Source organism: Octopus bimaculoides, chromosome 1, assembly GCF_046866305.1.
Source record: "Octopus bimaculoides isolate indiv1 chromosome 1, ASM4686630v1, whole genome shotgun sequence".
NCBI classification, from domain to species: domain Eukaryota; kingdom Metazoa; phylum Mollusca; class Cephalopoda; order Octopoda; family Octopodidae; genus Octopus; species Octopus bimaculoides.
In genome coordinates this window covers 10,939,697-10,959,696 of record NC_142928.1, presented here as the reverse complement: position 1 = coordinate 10,959,696, position 20,000 = coordinate 10,939,697, and the positions used below count along the sequence as shown (strand labels likewise).

The 20,000-nt window shown below is 39.2% G+C and overlaps 1 protein-coding gene across 1 annotated transcript in view; it reads right to left on the bottom strand.

Annotated features, from left to right (window-relative positions):
- Positions 1-1,506: 1,506 nt before the first annotated feature.
- LOC106878187 (N-lysine methyltransferase KMT5A-A) overlaps positions 1,507-20,000 on the bottom strand; it is a 22,541-nt gene continuing 4,047 nt past the window's right edge. The window contains exons 2-6 of the mRNA XM_089348518.1: positions 13,927-14,236; positions 8,145-8,241; positions 3,892-3,951; positions 3,084-3,274; positions 1,507-1,987 (exon numbers count right to left, since the gene is read on the bottom strand). Coding sequence (XP_089204644.1) covers positions 1,777-1,987; positions 3,084-3,274; positions 3,892-3,951; positions 8,145-8,241; positions 13,927-14,236 — 869 coding nt within the window. The 3' untranslated portion in view covers positions 1,507-1,776. The remainder of the gene's footprint in view (positions 1,988-3,083; positions 3,275-3,891; positions 3,952-8,144; positions 8,242-13,926; positions 14,237-20,000) is intronic.

Here is a 20,000-nt window from a genome sequence, read left to right as displayed (position 1 = left end):
AATCTGATTCAGTGTATTAGGAAGGACATAAATTTTAAGAAACAGTTAAATAGTCAGCAACCGTTCAGCTGGAATAGAGTCAGCCAGGGACCAAGTAGCAGAGAGCACAGACATCTTATCAAATTAGTTGAACACTGATCTGAGCTTTATAAATCTCTAAGTTCACTAGTATTAGGAAACAAACAAACATTCTCAGGGCAATAATAATAATAATAATAATAATATTCTTACAAACCTAATTGCTTCTTAAATTAAAAGTACCAAGTGCATAATCAATTGTCCTTCGCATGTAAAATTTATCATCATTCAAACATTAAAAATTTTAATAACACATCAGAAAGCCCACCACCTTATGTCCAAATGTACTGAAAATAATAGTTCACTGACCATGCTGGAGGTTATGAGAAAATAAAGAAAAAGAAAGATGAACAACTAATAATGTTACTAATATAACTAGTAATTATATAGGTTAGAAATAACTAGTAATTATGCTATTTACCATAATATTTGATAAAATGTTTATGAAAATATATGTTTATAATACATTAAAAGAATACCATTTTAAAATTCCAGAGCTGCATAATTTCAATCTTAGCAGCCCCATAATATTACACATATAATATTTAATAAATTATAAAATGTTTTCCGTCATTAAAAAAAACACTAAAGGTTAGTTTCTTGTAAAACAAACTTGCTGAACAGATTAAAATGAACGGAATTTGTAAATAAATAATAATAATACTTGGGAGTTGATGCGGAAGTAAAGACAATGTGTCACTGAGTAAGACGTACACTGACGTTTTTACTTTACCATAAGATATGAGTGCAGTTTTGAATGTGTTGAGTGATAAAACTTCTTCTCCCTCACCAGGGACAACTACATACTCAATGAAAAGGCAAAATCTGTGGAGTAAGTAAACAAGAATGTGTGTATATGTATACATATATATATATATGCACACATACATATATACACATATATACATACATATATGCACACACGTATACATATATGTACATAAACATATACATATATGCACATATGTATATATGTGTGTGTGTGTACATTAGTCTGTACACTTCTGTGTAAAAATGCTAAGGTCTCAATACTCACTTGTGTTAGTGTGCTTGGTCTGTATGTCTTGTAACAGTTGTTTGTTGGTAAAAACCTGCATGACTTCCTTATAGCCAAAAGTCTCATGCGGTTGATTTGATGTTAGTAGACATTACAAACCTTTTAGGTATGAGGAAACAACACAGAATACCGACACACAATTAACAATAAATATAATCATTATCCCAGACAGATTGATGATGATATGTGGAAATAACGTCATCATATATACATATAAATATATATATATATATATATATATATATATGTATATACATACATACATACATACACACATTCAATGTGCTGATTCAGGTTCAGAAGTTTATGTAAACAGGTATTTAGAAAAAGATTAAAAAAAAAAAAAAAAAAAAAAAGGAAAGAAGGAACAATCTATAGATGTTTTCTATTTGAGAAGCAATTAGGAAAACACTGTCATGAAACAGGAATGGCACTTCTTAGAAGTAACAGAGTAAAATATACAACTTTCCAAAAGAAAAAAAAAAAAAAAAAGAAAAGAAAGAAAAAAAATTCAGCCCTTAAAACAGAGCAAGTTGAAGTTGGCTTGTGGTAGGTATTTACAGTCGCAATATGGTATTTACTTTTGAATCAGTAAGTCGATAAGTGAGGCAGGAGATTGTTAGCACTAGGATGAAGTACAATCAATCCCGTAGCCAAGGATGGGCAGCTATGGATGCTTTGCTCCGGTCACCATAATCATAGAGAAGCTCCTCACCATTGTCTATATTCCGTGATGCAACCAAAATTAAATAAGGACGGCCTTTGATACCAATCAGCTTAGTCCGGCAATTTCCTGAGCGACTGTGGTTAATCAGCCGACCTAAACGCCCACTTTCATCAGTAGCGTCAACACTGCAGGAAAACAGAAATAGAAATAGATGTATAGTAAATAAAATCATCGAAAGGAAGAAGGAAACCAGAAACAATTCTGAAATCTACAATAGGAGATTTCTCTTAACTTTTATGAGGAGTGAAGAATGTAGAGGTTTGGAGTTAGACAGACAGACAGATAGATAGTCAGACAGATAGATAGACAGATAGATAGATAGATAGTCAGACAGATAGATAGATAGTCAGACAGATAGATAGTCAGACAGATAGATAGATAGTCAGACAGATAGATAGATAGACAGATAGATAGATAGATAGTCATACAGATAGATAGATAGATAGTCAGACAGATAGATATCTTTTTATTATAGCCACACAGGGCTAAATACAGAAAATGGACAAATTACAAAGTAGAGCTTTTCTTGGGGGGGGGGGAGACAGACAGATAGTCAGACAGACAGATAGTCAGACAGACAGATAGTCAGACAGACAGATAGTCAGACAGACAGATAGTTAGACAGACAGATAGTTAGACAGACAGATAGTTAGACAGATAGATAGTTAGACAGTTGGTTAGATAGATAGTTAGATATAGTTAGTTTTGATAGACCAAGTATATAGAATGTAACTTTAAAATACAGAAAGTTTATTTTAATTAGCTTTTTCCTTTTAAATAACTGTCTCAGTGAAAATACCCTAGTTAATTTCCAGAGTAAATAATCTGGTGTTGACTCATTTTTTATGCAGCCTTTTCTTTTTTTTGTGTTGCAAGTTACTTGGTGACCCTGTCAGTGCAGGTGCCACTTAAAAGCACTCAGTCCACACTGTAAAGTGGTTGGCATCCAGCTGTAAAAACCTTGCCTGTGCTTGTGCCACGTAACAAGCACTAAGTTCATTCTGCTGAGTGGCTGGTGTTAGGATGGGCATCCAGATATAAAAAAATCCTGCCAAAACAGAAATCTGGTGCAGGCTTCTACCTGGCCAGCACTTGTGAAACCGTCCCACCCATGCTAGCATGGAAGGCAGACATTAAACAATGACGATGAATTGGTAACTATTAAAGTTATTGATTAAAAACTGGCAAGAAACTACCAAAAGAAATATTAAACAGACTTACCAATAATTTTTGCTATTGTAGACAAAATAGTACATATAGCAGCCAAAACCAGAGTCCGAAGCATAAACACGTTCTCGATCTTTGGCTGCTGGATAACTTATAAGATCTCCAGCATATTCTACAACAAATTCTCCTTTCTTGAACGATCTGGTGGCTACCACACCTCGCCCTTTACCATTGAAATCAACCACCTAAAGCAGAAAAGAGAAAACAGTTATGTATACAAATTAATAACCAGGAAGACACTACAAGTCAAATTTTAATTTTTGAAATTGCATTGGTTGTAGGCATCCTTGTTTTAATGTCCATTTCTCCATGTTTGTATGAGTCGGGTGAAATCTGTCGAGGAAAATTTTCTAAGGCTGGATACTCTTTTGTTCACCAACACTCATCTTTTTCCAAATAAGGTAATATAGCATGAAGGCAGGCATTCTCGTGGAAGACGAAAAATGCATGACAGTCTGAATGATTGTGACACTTGTTTACAATCAGTGTGTGATGTTAAGACAAAGAAATACAAACACACATTATCATTTCAATATCCACTTTCCATGCTTGCATCAGTCAGATGGAATTCGATAATGCAGTTTTCTACAGATGGATACCTTTCTATTTGCCAACCTTCATCTGCATGATAATATTTGCAAGAAGGTTTTGATTCAGAACACATAAAAACAGTTTGTATCACAGATCTAGGGGTAGTCCCGGGTGGGTTAGTATTACAAAAGTTAAATGGTCATCACAACACTTTAAATTAGAGAACAGTCGAGACAAAATAATTCTAAATTTAGAAACAAAAGCAATTTACCTTTAGACCATCCTCTGTCCTGTTGAGAACAGCAGATTCAATATCTTGATATCTTTTCCACTGTAAAATACAATACACACCGAGGTAAATACTGACACTATTTCTAATTGCCTTTAGGTTCCAACACTATTGTTTAGTTAACCGAAGCCGTTATATTATTTCAAGCGCAGGCATGCTTGTACTTTGTAACCGTTTGATTTTGGGTTTAGTGTCAAAGCATGACATCTTGGGTAAATGTCTTATTTAGTCTTGGGTTGGTCAATTCTTTCCGAGAGAATTTAGTAGTAGAAAGAAGCAGTGTGGAAGATTGTGTAATTTACACACAAAAGATAAGAAACTGGAAATTGAAGAGAGGAAAAACAAAACTGGTGAATGAGTGTTTAGCCTCATGTTAATCTTGATAGAGCAGACCTGTGCCCGGAATTGTTCTAGCTGTGAACAGCCTGTTTTGTTATGAGCATTTAACCCTTTCGTTACTCTATGTATTCTGAGATGCTCTGTGTTTCTTTCAATTACTTTAAATCATCATCACCGTTTAGCATCCGCCATGAGGATTTTCGAGTGAGATCGTTGCCAGTGCCCCTGGACTGGCTCTTGTGCGGGTGACACATGAAATTTCTTCGAGCGAGATCGTTGCCGGTGCCCCTGAACTGGCTCTTGTGTGGGGTTGTTGTAGGATTTTCGAGCGAGATCGTTGCCGGTGCCCCTGGGCTGGCTCTTGTGCGGGTGACACATGAGGTTTCTCGAGTGAGATGAGCGTGGCTGTTGCCAGTACCGCCTGACTGGCCTTCGTGCGGGTGACACGTAAAAGCACCCACTACACTCTCTGAGTGGTTGGCGTTCAGCTTTAGAAACTCTGCCAAATCAGATTGGAGCCTGGTGTAGCCATCTGGTTTCACCAGTCCTCAGTCAAATCGTCCAACCCATGCTAGCATGGAAAGCGGACGTTAAACGACAACGACGACGACATGCTAGCATGGGTTGGGACGATTTGACTGAGGACTGGTGAACCAGATGGCTGCACCAGGCTCCAATCTGATCTGGTAGAGTTTCTACAGCTGGATGCCCCTCCTGATGCCAACCACTCCGAGAGTGTAGTGGGTGCTTTTATGTGCTACTGGCACGAGGGCCAGTCAGGTGGTACTGGCAACGGCCACGCTCAAAATGGTGTTTTTTATGTGCCACCTGCACAGGAGCCAGTCCAGCGGCACTGGCAACGACCTCGGTCAAATGTTTTTTCACGTGCCACCGATGTAAGTGCCAGTAAAGCGACGCTGGTAACAATCAGAATTTAGTAAAATAACTTAGTTATCATTCAGCTAGTGTTAGGAACATAAATTGTGATTAAGGTTTGGTGGAAGATATTAATTCCAAACTCATGAAAACAAGACATTTCTACTCAGAGCCAAAGCCGGGTTGGTAACGAAAGAGTTAATATTCTCTTTATAGAATGTATGATGTGGTCTGAAGCAGATTTGACTGCTATTTCAAGCTGACAAATTTGTCATATAAGGCAGCTTTTCTCACCTGGGGTCCATATCAGATCTCGTTGCTAAAATTTATCTGCAATTGGATATACTTCTAAAATACACAAAATATTTTCATTCATTTTATACAATCCTAATAATATTTAATGATAAAAATAGTAAACACCGATATAAAGGTTCACTAAACTGGATGAATGCTGCCAAGTCATGAGATTTCTGTTGCAAATGGAAGTATGGGAAAACAACTGTGGGTTCACTTGGTCAACAGAATCGATTTAAAGAATTGGCATGAAATAGAACAATAGAATGTAGAAGCCTGTCAAATCAGCTTAAGCTTTACACAGTTTCCGCGTTAGATGTAGGCCATGGTTTGCTGTGTAAGTAGACTATGACTGGTGGACCTTGAAAGGATGGTAGGCCTATAATCAGCAAACTATCTTGCAACTTTAGAAAGATACACACAACAGATTAGATGACACTTTATTGAAAAGCAGCTGAATGGGAATGTGAAACTCTGAGTAACAGTTTTTGTGATATTTCTGCTGCTTCTCAATAAAGCATATTACTCTACCTCTGGTATTTGAGTATTATTTTTTCCACCTTGTTTTGCATATATGTGCTTACTCCGGTTATATATATATATATATATATATATATATATAAAATCATTGTTTAACGTCCGCTTTCCCTGCTAGCATGGGTTGGACGATTTGACTGAGGACTGGTGAAACCAGATAGCTGCACCAGGATCCAATCTGATTTGGCAGAGTTTCTACAGCTGGATGCCTTCCTAATGCCAACCACTCAGAGAGTGTAGTGGGTGCTTTTACGTGCCACCGGCAAGAAGGCCAGTCAGGCGGTACTGTCCGAGAGTGTAGTAAGTAAGTGTTCCCATGCCAGGAATTGAACATATATATATATATTTAATTGATTTTTGAACCTTATTAAAGTCTCATCAGAGACATCTACATTATTCTGACAGTCTCCAGAGAAACAAGCAGCCAAACTGATACATGTATACACATACATACATATATATATATATACATATATGATTTCAGTGCAAATGTTTTTAAAATTTTTTATATATGTATCATCATCATCGTCATTTAATATCCGCTTTCCATGCTGGCACGGGTTGGATGATTTGACTGGTGAGCCAGAAGGCTGCACCAGGCTCAATCTGATCTGGCAAAGTTTCTACAGCTGGATGCCCTTCCTAATACCAACCACTCCGACACTGTAGTGGGTGCTTTTACATGCAACTGGCACGAGGGCCAGTCAGGCAGATCTGGCAATAACCACACTCAAAACGTGTTTTTTAGGTGCTACCTGCATGGGAGCCAGTCCGGCGGCACTGGCAACAACCACTCTCGAATGTTGTTTTTCACATGTCACTGGCACGTGCCAGTAAGGCGACGCTGGCAACGACCATTATATACTTTTCTACTCTAGGCACAAGGCCCGAAATGTATGGGAAGGGGGCCAGTCAATTAGATCGATCCCAGTATGCAACTGGTACTTAATTTATCGACCCTGAAGGGATGAAAGGCAAAGTTGACCTCAGAACGTAAAGACAGACAAAATACCACTCCGCTAAGCATTTCTACCAGCTCACCGCCATTATTATTATTATTTATATATATATATATATATATATATATATACACACACACACACACATATATATATATATACACATATATATATAGGCAAACTTTGTTGAGATTTGGACTGCATGACAAATGATGCATCAAGTAAGTCATGATATTAAAAAAAAACAAAACAAGACAAACATTTAATGTACTTTTTTGTTAGACATGCCATTTAGAAAGCCACAAAGATTGCAGTTTGCCTATACACACACACACACACACACACACACACACACACACACACACACATACACATATATATATATATATATATATATATATATATATATATATATATATATATATATATATATATATATATATATATAACTCACTCACTCTCTCACAAAAGGTGCAGGCTTGGCTGTGAGGTAAGAAGCTTATTTGCCAAACACATAATTCCAGACTCAGTCCCACTGCACGGCACCTTAGGCAAGTGTCTTCCACTATTGCCTCAAACTGGCCAAAACCTTGTGAATGGATTTGATAGACAGTAACTGAAAGAAGCCTATTGTGTGTGTTTGTCTCCAAGCACCACTTGACAACTGCTGTTGATGGAGTTTACGCTCCCTGTAACTTAGCAGTCTGGCAAAAGAGAGTGATCGAATAAATTCTAAGCTTAAAAGCAAAAATAACTACATTCATTCTTTTATTCTTTTGTGTGTTTCAGTCATTTGACTGCAGCCATGCTGGAGCACTACCTTTAGTCAAACAAATCGACCCCCAGGACTTATTCTTTGTAAGCCTAGTATGTATTCCATCGGTCTCTATTGCCAAACCATTAAGTTACGGGAACAAACAGACACATAAACCTACACATATATATACATACATACATACAAATATACGACAGGCTTCTTTCAGTTTCCGTCTACCAAATCCACTCACATGGCTTTGGTCTGCCCAAGGCTATAGTAGAAGACATTTGCCCAAGGTGTCACACAGAAGGATTGAACCTGGAACCATGTGGTTGGAAAGTGAGCTTCTTACCACACAACCACACCTGTGCCTACACCTACAATTTGCTTAAAAATTCTTCAAGGTGGTGCAATCTAATGATTGAAACAAATAATAGATAAAAGAAAGAAATTTTAAAAGTTTTAAAGCTCACCTCCAAAAATTTCTTTGTCTGTCTGTTGCTTCTTCTGACGGGAAAATAATCTGTGACAGAAGTTTGTCCCTGAAGATTATTATTATTATCATTCTTCCTGTATGACAAAACAAAATGTCATTTACAAATATCACAGAAGTAGAAACGGTTTTTCAAGTCATTGTGTTAAAAGATGACACTTTTCATTCTGCAATTATAAAAGAAACGAGCAACATCGACCGGCTGTAATGAGTCAATGTTGAATAGATCGGTAAAAATAGTTTAGTCAAGTGCACAGAGTATTTTGAGGATTACTTCAAAGGTACTATGAAAAAAAAGAAAAAAAAAAAACTTCAAGCGAACAGCATCTGGGTTCACTAATAACCGAAGTTGACCTAATTAAGAAGATGGTTTATATTTCTTACATTAATTAAGGCAGTGAGCTGGCAGAACTGTTAGCATGCTTAGAAGCATTTTGTTTGTCTTCATGTTCTAAGTTCAAATTCTGTTGAGGTCGACATTACCTTTCATCTTTTTGGTGTTGATAAAATATATACTACATTTGATGACTGGCACCCATGCCAGTGAAGTGCTAACAGCACCATCCGAGCGGGATCACTGCCAGAGCAGCGGTCTCGCTTCCGTGCCGGTGGCACATAAAAAAAAAAAACATTTGAGCGCAATCGTTTCCAGCTTTGCTTTACTGACACTTGTGCCAGTGGCATGTGAACAAAACATTGGACTGACTCCCATGCATGTGGCATGTAAAGAACACCATTTGAGTGTGGCCGTTGCCAGTACCGCCGGACTGGCCCACATGCCAGTGGCACGTAAAAAGCACTCACTACACTCTTGGAGTGGTTGGCGTTAGGAAGGGCATCCAGCTGTAGAAACTCTGCCAGATCAGATTAGAGCCTGGTGCAGCCTACTGGCTTGCCAGTCCTCAGTCAAACCGCCCAAGTCATGCTAGCATGGAAAGTGGGCGTTAAACGATGATGAACTGTCTATACTTCATGTAACTAATCTGAGATTTTAGCACTAAATACAGTATTTTAAGATAATATATATATATGCAGCTTACAGTGTTTGATTTTAATTTCCTGCACAAGGCCAGTAATTTCAAGGGAGAGGCAAGTTGATTACATTGAACCCTATGTTCCACCGGTACTTATTTTATTGATCCTGAAAGGACGAAAGGTAAAGTCGACCTTGGTGGAATTTGAACTCAGAATGTAAAGACAGATGAAAAATAGCTAAGCATTTTGCCCCAAGTACACATGGAAACATAGGTCAAACACAACATGTGGATCATATCATATCCATTCTACATGTATGCCTCACCACTGTGGCTGCTTCTATCCTCCATGGTGGATGTTCATTTGTATACAGAAAGAATCCCTTTGTCATCACCAGTGGGTTGGTGTTTCAAAACCACGCCAAACAGATGACTGGAGCTAGGTGCAGCCCTTCGCCTAGTCAGCTCCTGTCAAACTGTCCAACCCATGACAGCATGGAAAATGGACATTAAATGATGATGATAATGATGATCTATAGGTGCAAGTGAATTTATGTAACGGCTTCGTCCTCTCTGAATGTCATCACCATGTTATGTCTATTTTCTATGCTGGCATGGGTCAGAAGGGGTATTACAATCCAAATCAGTTTTTACTCAGTATTATTGCTCCCTAAATAGGGTCAAAGAACCAAGTCAGTCAGATTCCACAGTTTTTGGCTTAGTCTCCACAGCTGGATACCCATCCTAGCACCAACTACAGCCCAGAATGTACTGGATGTATTTTATATTTACCACTAACATTAGTGAAGTCTACCTTATCTTGCAAAGCTGAAGAGGCACTCCACAATCCGAAGAGGGGAAACAGAAGTGATGATGACAGGAACTGAGCTGTGGTTGAAATGGTGAGAGAAGCGAAAGTATGATGGGAGGAACAATGTTATCAATGTGAGAGGAAATTGAAATAAAACAGACAGTGATGCAGGGAGTAACAGAAGAATATATATATATATATATATATATATATATATATATATATATATATATATATATATATACACTGATTTGTGCGTGTGTAAGTGCATGTATACGTAGGAATGCATATAGGTGCAGGAGTGGCTATGTGGTTAAGTTGGCTGCTTCCTAACCTTGTGGTACAGGGTTCAGTCCCACTGCATAGTACCCTAGGCAAGTGTCTTTTACCATAGCCTCAGCTTTGCGAGTAGATTTGGATTTGGTCAATGGAAACTGAAAGAAGCCAGTTTACGTGTGTGTGTGTGTGTGTCTACACTGGTCTTGACATCATGTGATGGTTGTAAATGAACATCAAACAGGCAATGTTTGTTTTAGTCTATGAAAAACACATCTGGCTGCAAGGAAATATTACCTTGCTTGGAAAGCCAGAGCTGGCAACAGGAAGGGCATCCAGCTGTAGAAAATCAGCCTCAATAAACTGTCCAACCCATGCAAACATGGAAAAGCAGATGCTAAATTATGATGATGATGATGACTTAACCAGGCAGGAATTGCTATTTTTGAGGAGGATCTAGTCACACAAGCCAACTTACACAGAGCTCCTTTTCAAGTAATACAGGTTCATAGGGCCAATGCCCCAGTTTCTGTGGCATATACATTACCCCTGGACGGGATGCTGATCCATTGCAGGGTTACTCACTTTTGCTAGGTGAGTGGACTGGAGCAACATGAAACTTAGTGTTTTCTTCAAGAGCACAACGCATCAGCTGATGCAGGAATTGAAACCACAATCTTACAATCAGGACCCCAACCCCTAAGCCACATGCCTCCACTTACACAAAGCTTCAGATGAAAAGGATCTTACCAACTCAATAAATCAGCTGCTGAAGATGGCAAATTAAAAAGAACAGCCACTACATGGCAATCTGTTGAATCTACTTTCATTATTAACCCTTTCGTTACTGTATTTATTTTGAGACGCTCTGTGTTTCTTTCAATTACTTTAAATATAACAAAGAATTTAGTAAAATAACTTAGTTATCATTCAGCTAGTGTTAGGAACATAAATTGTGATTAAGGTTTGGTGGAAGATTTTAATTCAAAACCCATGTAAACAAGACATCTCTACTTGGAGCCAGAACTGGTTTGGTAACAAAAGGGTTAATGTGATCCAGACTGAAATAAATCAATATAAAAATAATGCAGTGTTACTACAGAAATTGTTAATATATATCCTTATTTCTCTACTGCCCACAAGGGGCTACACACAGAGGGGGCAAACAAGGACAGACAAATGGATTAAGTCGATTATATCGACCCCAGTGCATAACTGGTACTTACTTAATCGACCATGAAAGGATGAAAGGCAAAGTCGACCTCAGAACATAGTGGCAGACGAAATACCGCTAAGCATTTCGCCTGGCATGATAATGATTCTGCCAGCTCACCGCCTTATTGTTGGCACTCCGTCGCTTATGACATTGAGGATTCCAGTTGATCCGATCAACGGAACAACCTGCTCGTGAAATTAACGTGCAAGTGGCTGAGCACTCCACAGACACGTGTACCCTTAACGTAGTTCTCGGGGATATTCAGCGTGACACAGTGTGACAAGGCTGACCCTTTGAATTACAGGCACAACAGAAACAGGAAGTAAGAGTGAGAGAAAGTTGTGGTGGAAGAGTACAGCAGGGTTCGCCACCATCTCCTGCCGAAGCCTCGTGGAGCTTTAGGTGTTTTCACTCAATAAACACTCACAACGCCCGGTGTGGGAATCGAAACTGCGAGTCCGCTGCCTTAACCACTGGGCCATTGCACCTCCACTCACCGCCTTATATATATATTGATAATATATATCATGTGGTAATCAACCTAACTAAGCAACACCTTACAATATTAGGTTTGACTCAGTATGATCATTTGATTGCTAGAAATAGCAGCCCAAATCCCTTCAAGCCACACTTACCTTTACATTTTAGAAAAACGGAAGACAATACAAAGGATTAGATTATCTACTATAGCTTTGGGTATATTGATTATAGGAGATAGGTGTGGATGGACGGTTTTGATTGCCACCCTGCTTGGTCAGGGTTAATTTGAAACTAAACGAAAACAGCTCTAGCTTATATTGTGGTTATCTTTATTGTCACTGAATAAATACATTGTTAATTCATAAAGAACAATGTCTGGCAAACAGCCACACCACCACCACCACCACCATCATTCTTCAAACCTTTTAGCATCTAAAACAGCCATACCTGACCCAAATATTCTACCTGTTTTATATCCAGGCCGGCCAAATCTAACCTCTGACACCTACCCTGCAACATGATTCTAAAAATAAACCTTGAAGCTATGAGAATACAGGACTGATTTTATAAAATGTGAATCAATAGCTATTACATTTGACAAAGTAATCTGAATGCTAAAGGATTAACATCCATTTTCTATGCTGGCATGGGTTGGATGGGTTGATCAGAACTGGCAAGTTGGAGAACTAGGCTAGGTTTCTATGGTTGGATGCCGTTCGTAACGCCAACCACTTTACAGCGAGTGCTGGGTGCTTTTAAAGTAGCACTGGCACAAGACTCTTGCAGGCCAACCCTCTTCACACTTCTGCTGTCAAAGATGGGTCTTCTAGAGTACAGCAAAGCACCAGCTGATATACACATCATCTCTGTCATTTAACATTCATTTTCCATGTTGGCAGGGGTTGGACAGTTTGACCAGAGCTGGCCAGTAGGAGAGCTCCATCAGTCTATTTTGACATGGTTTCTATGGCTGGATGCCCTTCCTAAATCAACCACTTTGCAGAGTGGATTGAGTGCTGTATATGTGGCACCAGCACAGGTGCTTCTTACACAACCTTTAAATAACAACTGGCTTTAGTTTAGCTTCCAGGCCAGGCTCAATCCAGACATGCTAGTCTTGACCATCCTGCCTTTTTAAGACTACCTAGGACTACCTTAGGCCTCATGGAAGCGAGGTGGAGGAGTTCTTTTCGAGTGTTGGGCCTCATGAAGGCAATGACCAAGGCCTTTGGCATTATGTTGTGCTCGAGGAGAAGACCCATCAAGATGAGCAAAATTGCAGTCATGGAAGATATTGGTGTTACAAAAATTGGCACCTGTGCCAGTGGCACATAAATGCAGCCCGGAGTCACATAAAAGAACCCATTACTCTTGGAGTAGCTGGTATTATGAAGGGCATCCAGCTGTAGAAAATCATGCCAAATCAGACTGGAGTCAGGTGCAGCCTTCCAGTGTGCCAGCCCAGTCAAACTGTCCAACCCATGCCAGCATGGACAACGGATGTTAAATGATGATGATGAATGTACCCTTCACTTTTTGAGACAGTGGTGGTGAGGTATGTGATCCCCATGGAGGTCTGGCTGCTGTTTCTTGCAGGGCAAGCACACAGAAGCCTGTAACATAATTGGATAATTACAAATGTGCAGAGGAGAGAAAAGAAAAGTTCATTTTAAGATTTTCCCTTGAAGTATCAAAAAGCAGACAGAATATGTGCAACACAGACAGGCGCAGGAATGACTGTGTGGTTAAGAAGCTTACTCTGCGACCACATGGTTCTGGGTTCAGTCTCACAGCACAGCACCTTGGACAAGTGTCTTCTAAACGAATGTTGGTTTGTTTACATTTCCATAAATTAGTTAGGCAAAAAGAGGCAAACAGATACCAGACTTAAGCAAAAATAAATACTCGGGTCAATCTGTTCAATTAGAAACACTTCAAGGTGGTACTCCAGCATGGTCGCAATCCAATGGCTGAAACAACAACAAACAACCAAAAAAACACTTACTTTTGCCGGGTTGATGTTTTTGGCTTTTGCTTCGGTGACAATGAATTTCGATGTGTTGAAACAACTCGGCGCTTTTTTGTACGGCCTTTTTTTTTCCTGGAAGGCTTGTCTGAAGGTGACTTGAGCAATAGCAATGGATTGCAGGTATTGCCATTTTCTGTGTTTGTGGGGTTCCCAGGATCAACGGTGTACAGATCAGGTTTCTCGTACGAGGCAATACTACTAGTGGGTGAAGAATCTGGGGTCAAAAGGACACTTGGAGGAGTATGCTCTTGATTTGGCTGGCACTCACCGTTCTCAATATTACGACCTAAAAGTAAAAAGAAAGAAGAAAAAAAATCAATCTGAAGAACAATTTCTTGATGCTTGAATAAGGAATTAACTGCTACAAAAAAAAAAAAAAAAGACAATTATAAAATACATTTTACATGGGTTTGTGGTTAAGAAGTTTGCCTGGCAATCATGTAGTCTTAGGGTTCAATCCCACTGTGTAGCATTTTGGTTAAGAGTTATCTATTATAGCTCTGGTCCAAACAATTCCATATGAAGGGATTTGGTGGATAGGAACTGCAAGACACCTCTTTTGTGTGTGTGTGAATTTATATGCTTGTCTTTGAGCAAAATGGTAGTGATATTGGTTCCAAATTTTGGCACAAGGCCAGCAGTTTCAGAGGAGGGGGGGGGAGAGTCGATTATATTGACCCCCACTGAAAAAAGAAAAGGCAAAATTGACCTCTGATTACAAAGATGGACAAAATGCTTAACAGCATTTTTCCCAGCGTGCTAATGATTCTGCCAGCTTGCTTGACATTACAGCCGGTCACTGTTGTGAATACAAGTAAGGGTTGGTGACAGGATGAACATCAAACTAAAATTCTACTCCAAATAATGCTTCATCCAAACCAATGCCAGAAGGAAAAAAAAAAAAAAAAAAAAAAAAAATGGAGGCCAAGTCAACAATATATGAAAGAATTAGAGAAATGAGTACTATTGAACAAAATGATAAAATTCTTAGCGTGGCCGTTGCCAGTACCGCCTGACTGGCCTTTATGCCGGTGGCACGTAAAAGCACCCACTACACTCTCGGAGTGGTTAGCGTTAGGAAGGGCATCCAGCTGTAAAAACTCTGCCAAATCAGATTGGAGCCTGGTGTAGCCACCTGGTACACCAGTCCTCTGTCAAATCGTCCAACCCATGCTAGCATGAAAAGCGGACGTTAAACGACAATGTTGATGATGATCCACTAAAATCATACTTAGAAGTCCTTAGATTACTTAAAAATACTTTTCCCTTTGGTTGAAAATACTAAAAATGGAGTAAAGATGGTACAGCTCTGAGGAATTTAACACAACTACAGCACTGAAGTGGTCATTGTTTGAATAAAGGAAGTGCTGTAAAAAAGCTATTATTATGACATAATTAGGTTGTTTCCTATAGCCATAACAATGATTGTGAGAACAATGACATATCTCTTTCTCCCTCCATTAACGCAACATAAACAAAAGGACAAATATCTAAAAATTGGGTTGTAGATTTCAAGTCTCAATCCATGCAGTAGAAACCTCTGCACCAGTTTGGTAGTCTACAAAAGTCACAATCACTGTCTGACCAGCTTAATAAAAAACACAGAAATCCAACGCATCTCAAAGTTGAAGTCATATTAAATAAACGCAACTACTGGACTCTCAGAGTTCTGTCTAAGCCACTGCAAGGAAATTTCTGGAATTGCACATAAAAACAATAGGGTTCATAGGGTCCCCTCTGATGGCTGCTCTTTGATGTGACAGAGGGGCGGTATTATTTGATACTTTCACCTGCACGATTTTCACTAAGATGATAAAAAAAAAAAAAAAAAAAAAAAAAAACTCAGATTTTTTTTGCAGGTAAAAGTACCAAAATTTACCAGAGGAGATTGCATGGACCAATGACACTGAGAGCAATGCCATCAGGAGTTCTAAGCTTTTGGTAGAGACACACTTGGCGACAAGGTCAAGGAGCCAGATTAAGTGTGACCATCTCCCAAAGATCCTAATAGGAAACAAGCAAGCTGTGCATGATGGACATGCTACGGAAGGCACCACTCAAAAACTATAACCAAATCAATGACAGTCTGTTGCAGCTTCATAACTGGATCCTGCATGTCTCATTCTATGTGTGGCACAGTTGAAGAACATGGAACCCAGTGTGTGGGTCACTTCCTGGCAAGTCCACCGTAAACAAATCCATGCCGTTGGCACTTCCTTCTACTCTGACTGTCTCTTACTCATAGGCTATTTAAAAATCACATTCCATAGAACCAAGATGTATTACTCTCTATAAAATTACAATAGCTCTAAATTCCAAGGAATCTTACTAAAAGAAGAACGGCAGAAACCACATCAAATCTATAAAACTTTACCCCATTATTTCACCAAACTAAAAAAAAAAAAAAAAGTGCAGAAAGCCATCTGAATTTACAAATTTTTTTTTATGTAACAGTAATAAGGAAATTTTTATATGCCCACTCAGACTGCTAGAAGTAGCAACTAAATGCCCCTAAAACCACAGGCTTCTGCCTTTAAAAGAAGACACTAGAAAATTTAGTCCTAGGACCAGGATACATTATACTTAAAAAAAAAATATATATAAGGCTTGAATGCTTCTCCAATGCAAGTTGGCCTAGAATTAAACAACAAGCTAGGAAGCTATTTTTAAACATTGGTGTGTTAATATATGTGTATGCAAGGGCAGTGAGCTGGCAGAAACGTTAGCACGCCGGGCGGTATTTCGTCTGCCGTTATGTATCTGAGTTCAAACTCTGCCGAGATCGACTTTGCCTCTTTCATCCTTTCAGGGTCGATTAAATAAGTACCAGTTATGCACTGGGGTTGATGTAATCGACTTAATTACTTTGTCTGTCCTTGCTTGTCCCCTCTATGTTTAGCCCCCTGTGGGTAATAAAGAAATAAATATATATATATATATGTGCGAACACATATATTAACACATATTCTGATCGAGTCTTCCATGTGTTTACAAGTACCTCAAGTAGCCTGTGGTATACAGCTCGCTTGGATATTTACCACTTCCGAGGTTTTGCTCATTATGAAACGTATGTGGCCCGGATCTGATCAACTCCATTCCTTAACTCTTGTATGTATGTACACACAGACACACTAGTTTAAAGGGTTTTGCAACGGTAACATGAATTGGTTAGGGCATATTTGAGGAAATATTTTAATGCTAGCTGAATGCTTCTTGCGGTCACTAACTTTCACTAGTTTTTCAAGAGAGTTAATGTACAAGCCTTTTGAAGGTGGAGAGCGATCAATCATAATATTGTTGTTAAATGCAAACATGTCACAGTTTCAAGTGAATTTGTGAGATGCCAACACTTATGTATATACACAGAACACTGATATGAAAGACTTGGTGCTGTACAATTAGACTGTAAACCGAAATGATGAGATTCAAAGGTTGCCATAACACAGCTGGGTCTGTGCACCCTACCCCACACATATGTTTATATATCTCATCATCATCGTTTAACGTCCACTTTCCATGCTAGCATGGGTTGGATGATTTGACTGAGGACTAGCGAACCAGATGGCTGCACCAAGCTCCAATCTAACCTGGCAGAGTTTCTACTGCTGGATGTCCTTCCTAACACCAACCACTCCGAGAGTGTAGTGGGTGCTTTTAAGTGCCACCGGTACGAAGGCCAGTCAGGAGGTACTGGCAACGCCTACGTTCGAAATGGTGTATTTTATGTGCCACCTGCACAAGGGCCAGTCCAGCGGTACTGGCAACGAACTCGCTCGAATGTCTTTTCACGTGCTAGGAAGGCGACGTTGGTAACGGTAAAAAATATGAAACGCATCACAAATTCCAGGTGGTGCTCCAGCATGGACACAGCTTAATGGTTGAAACAAGTAAAAGATAACATTGATGTTTAGTATGATCTATTAGATATATCTATACGCTTGTTCCAGTGAAACGGAAACAATTGGTAGTTCACCAAGTCATGTGGATATAAAACTGATTGTATGTTAGGTTAGTGGATCAACAGACTCAAAACAGTTAAAATGCCTTGCAGTATTTCTTTTTTAGTTGTTCAGAATCCAAGTTCAAATTCTGTCTCAGTCAACTTTACCTTTCATCCCTTCAAGGTTGATTAAATAAAATATGAGAGTTGTTTAATTGACTAAGCTTCTAGTCAAATTTCTGGTTGCATGCCTAGATTCATTATCATTTTAATTTCTACTTTTCCATGCTTGCATTGGTTGGACAGAATTTGCTGTGGTGGATTTTCTGGGGCAGGATGACCTTCCTATGACCAACCCTCAACAGTTTCCTAAGGTGATATTTCCCCAAGACCAGACATATTTTCATGGAAGACTGGAAACAAAACACTGCTGGCATGATGGTGACACAAAATTTACAATGTTAGAAAATATTACAGAGGCAAATGCATGTCAATTTAAATGGCATGACCAGTAAAATATCAGACTAAATGCATTGCAATAGCTTTATTCCTTTATAATCCAAGGCCTCTGCCAGGGATGTAGCCAGCCCACTTACACGCAACATCCCTTCATTGGACACCAAACTTCGCTTGCGAAAACCTGTTGAGGCAAGTGAAATCGAAATCGAACTAAATTCGTAGACTGGCACCCATGCCAATGTCTCTTTCATTGAACACTAAACTCGGCTTGCGAACCTGTTCCAGTGGAGCACTAAGAGCATCGTCCGAGCGTGATCGTTGCCAGAGCACCAGCTGTCTGGCTTCTGTGCCGGTGGCATGTAAATAGCACCATTTGAGCGTGATCGTTACCAACGTCGCCTTCCTGGCACTTGTGCCTGTGGGAAGTGAAAAGAGATCGTTGCCAGTACCGCCTGACAGGCCTTTGTGCCGGTGGCACGTAAAAGCACCCACTACACTCTCGGAGTGGTTGGCATTAGGAAGGGCATCCAGCCGTAGAAACTCTGCCAGATCAGATTGGAGCCTGGTGTAACCACCCGGTCCACCAGTCCTCAGTCAAATCGTCCAACCCATGGAAAGCGGACGTTAAACGATGATGATGATTCTGAGCTTAAATTCTAACAATATTTTGCTTTTCTTTCCTTTGGGGGGGGGGGGGGGCAACCTTTAATAGACTACGTGCACCTGGGTTTACCATAGCTCTACATTCAAGAAATTCACTTCACAACCACGAGTTTCCAAGTGAGACAGTGTCTTCTACCATGGCCTAAAAGTTAACTAATACCCCATGAAAGGAATTTGACAGTCGCGTGTGTATATATATATATATATACACACAACTATTTTAAAGCCAGATCACTTCCTCATGCATAAATATTTCGTGCAGTCAACGTTAGTTACATGGTTAAATGGCTAATTTGAAACAACACTGTACACGCCTGTAAGTGAGGCGTGAATTTTCCTTGAATATGTGTGTGTGTGTGTGTGTGTGTGTACACAAGTATATACGGTTATTTTGCCGAAGTACATACTCACTGGTGAGAAAATCGGAAAAAAGTATTTTAGGAATTAGGATTGAACTTTTGAGATTATTGTTCAACATCAAATTACAAATACTCCCTTGTAACAACTGTAATACAAGACAGAAACGTGAAAACGAGGTTTCACATGATGCCCTATAAGATATTTCACTTCACCCTTCAAACCTTTAATTTGTGGCTTTGTGCCAATGTAAAAGAACACAAACTCAGTTTTGTTATGATAGTCATAGAAGGGTTGACTTAGTTTATAACCAGAGAAAAAAAAAAGGAAAAATTCCATTAACCAAATTTCGACTTCTACTTTGGATCACTTAGATGTAGTTTTTTTTTTTTGGGGGGGGGGGGGGGGTTGTCAAAATGTCTTAGCTCTGAAGAAAGATTCTCAGATATAAGAAACGGTTAGAAATGGTAAGAACGCCATCGGGCTTATGTAATAAAATGCTTAATATTTTAAAGTTTCATTGTGGTCTAGAATCGCATAGAAAAGAAAATCGACTTCGCCTTTCATCCATCCACCCTGGGTAGATATAAACTGTCAAGCGTCGTGCACGGAGATAAATCTAAGGCTAACT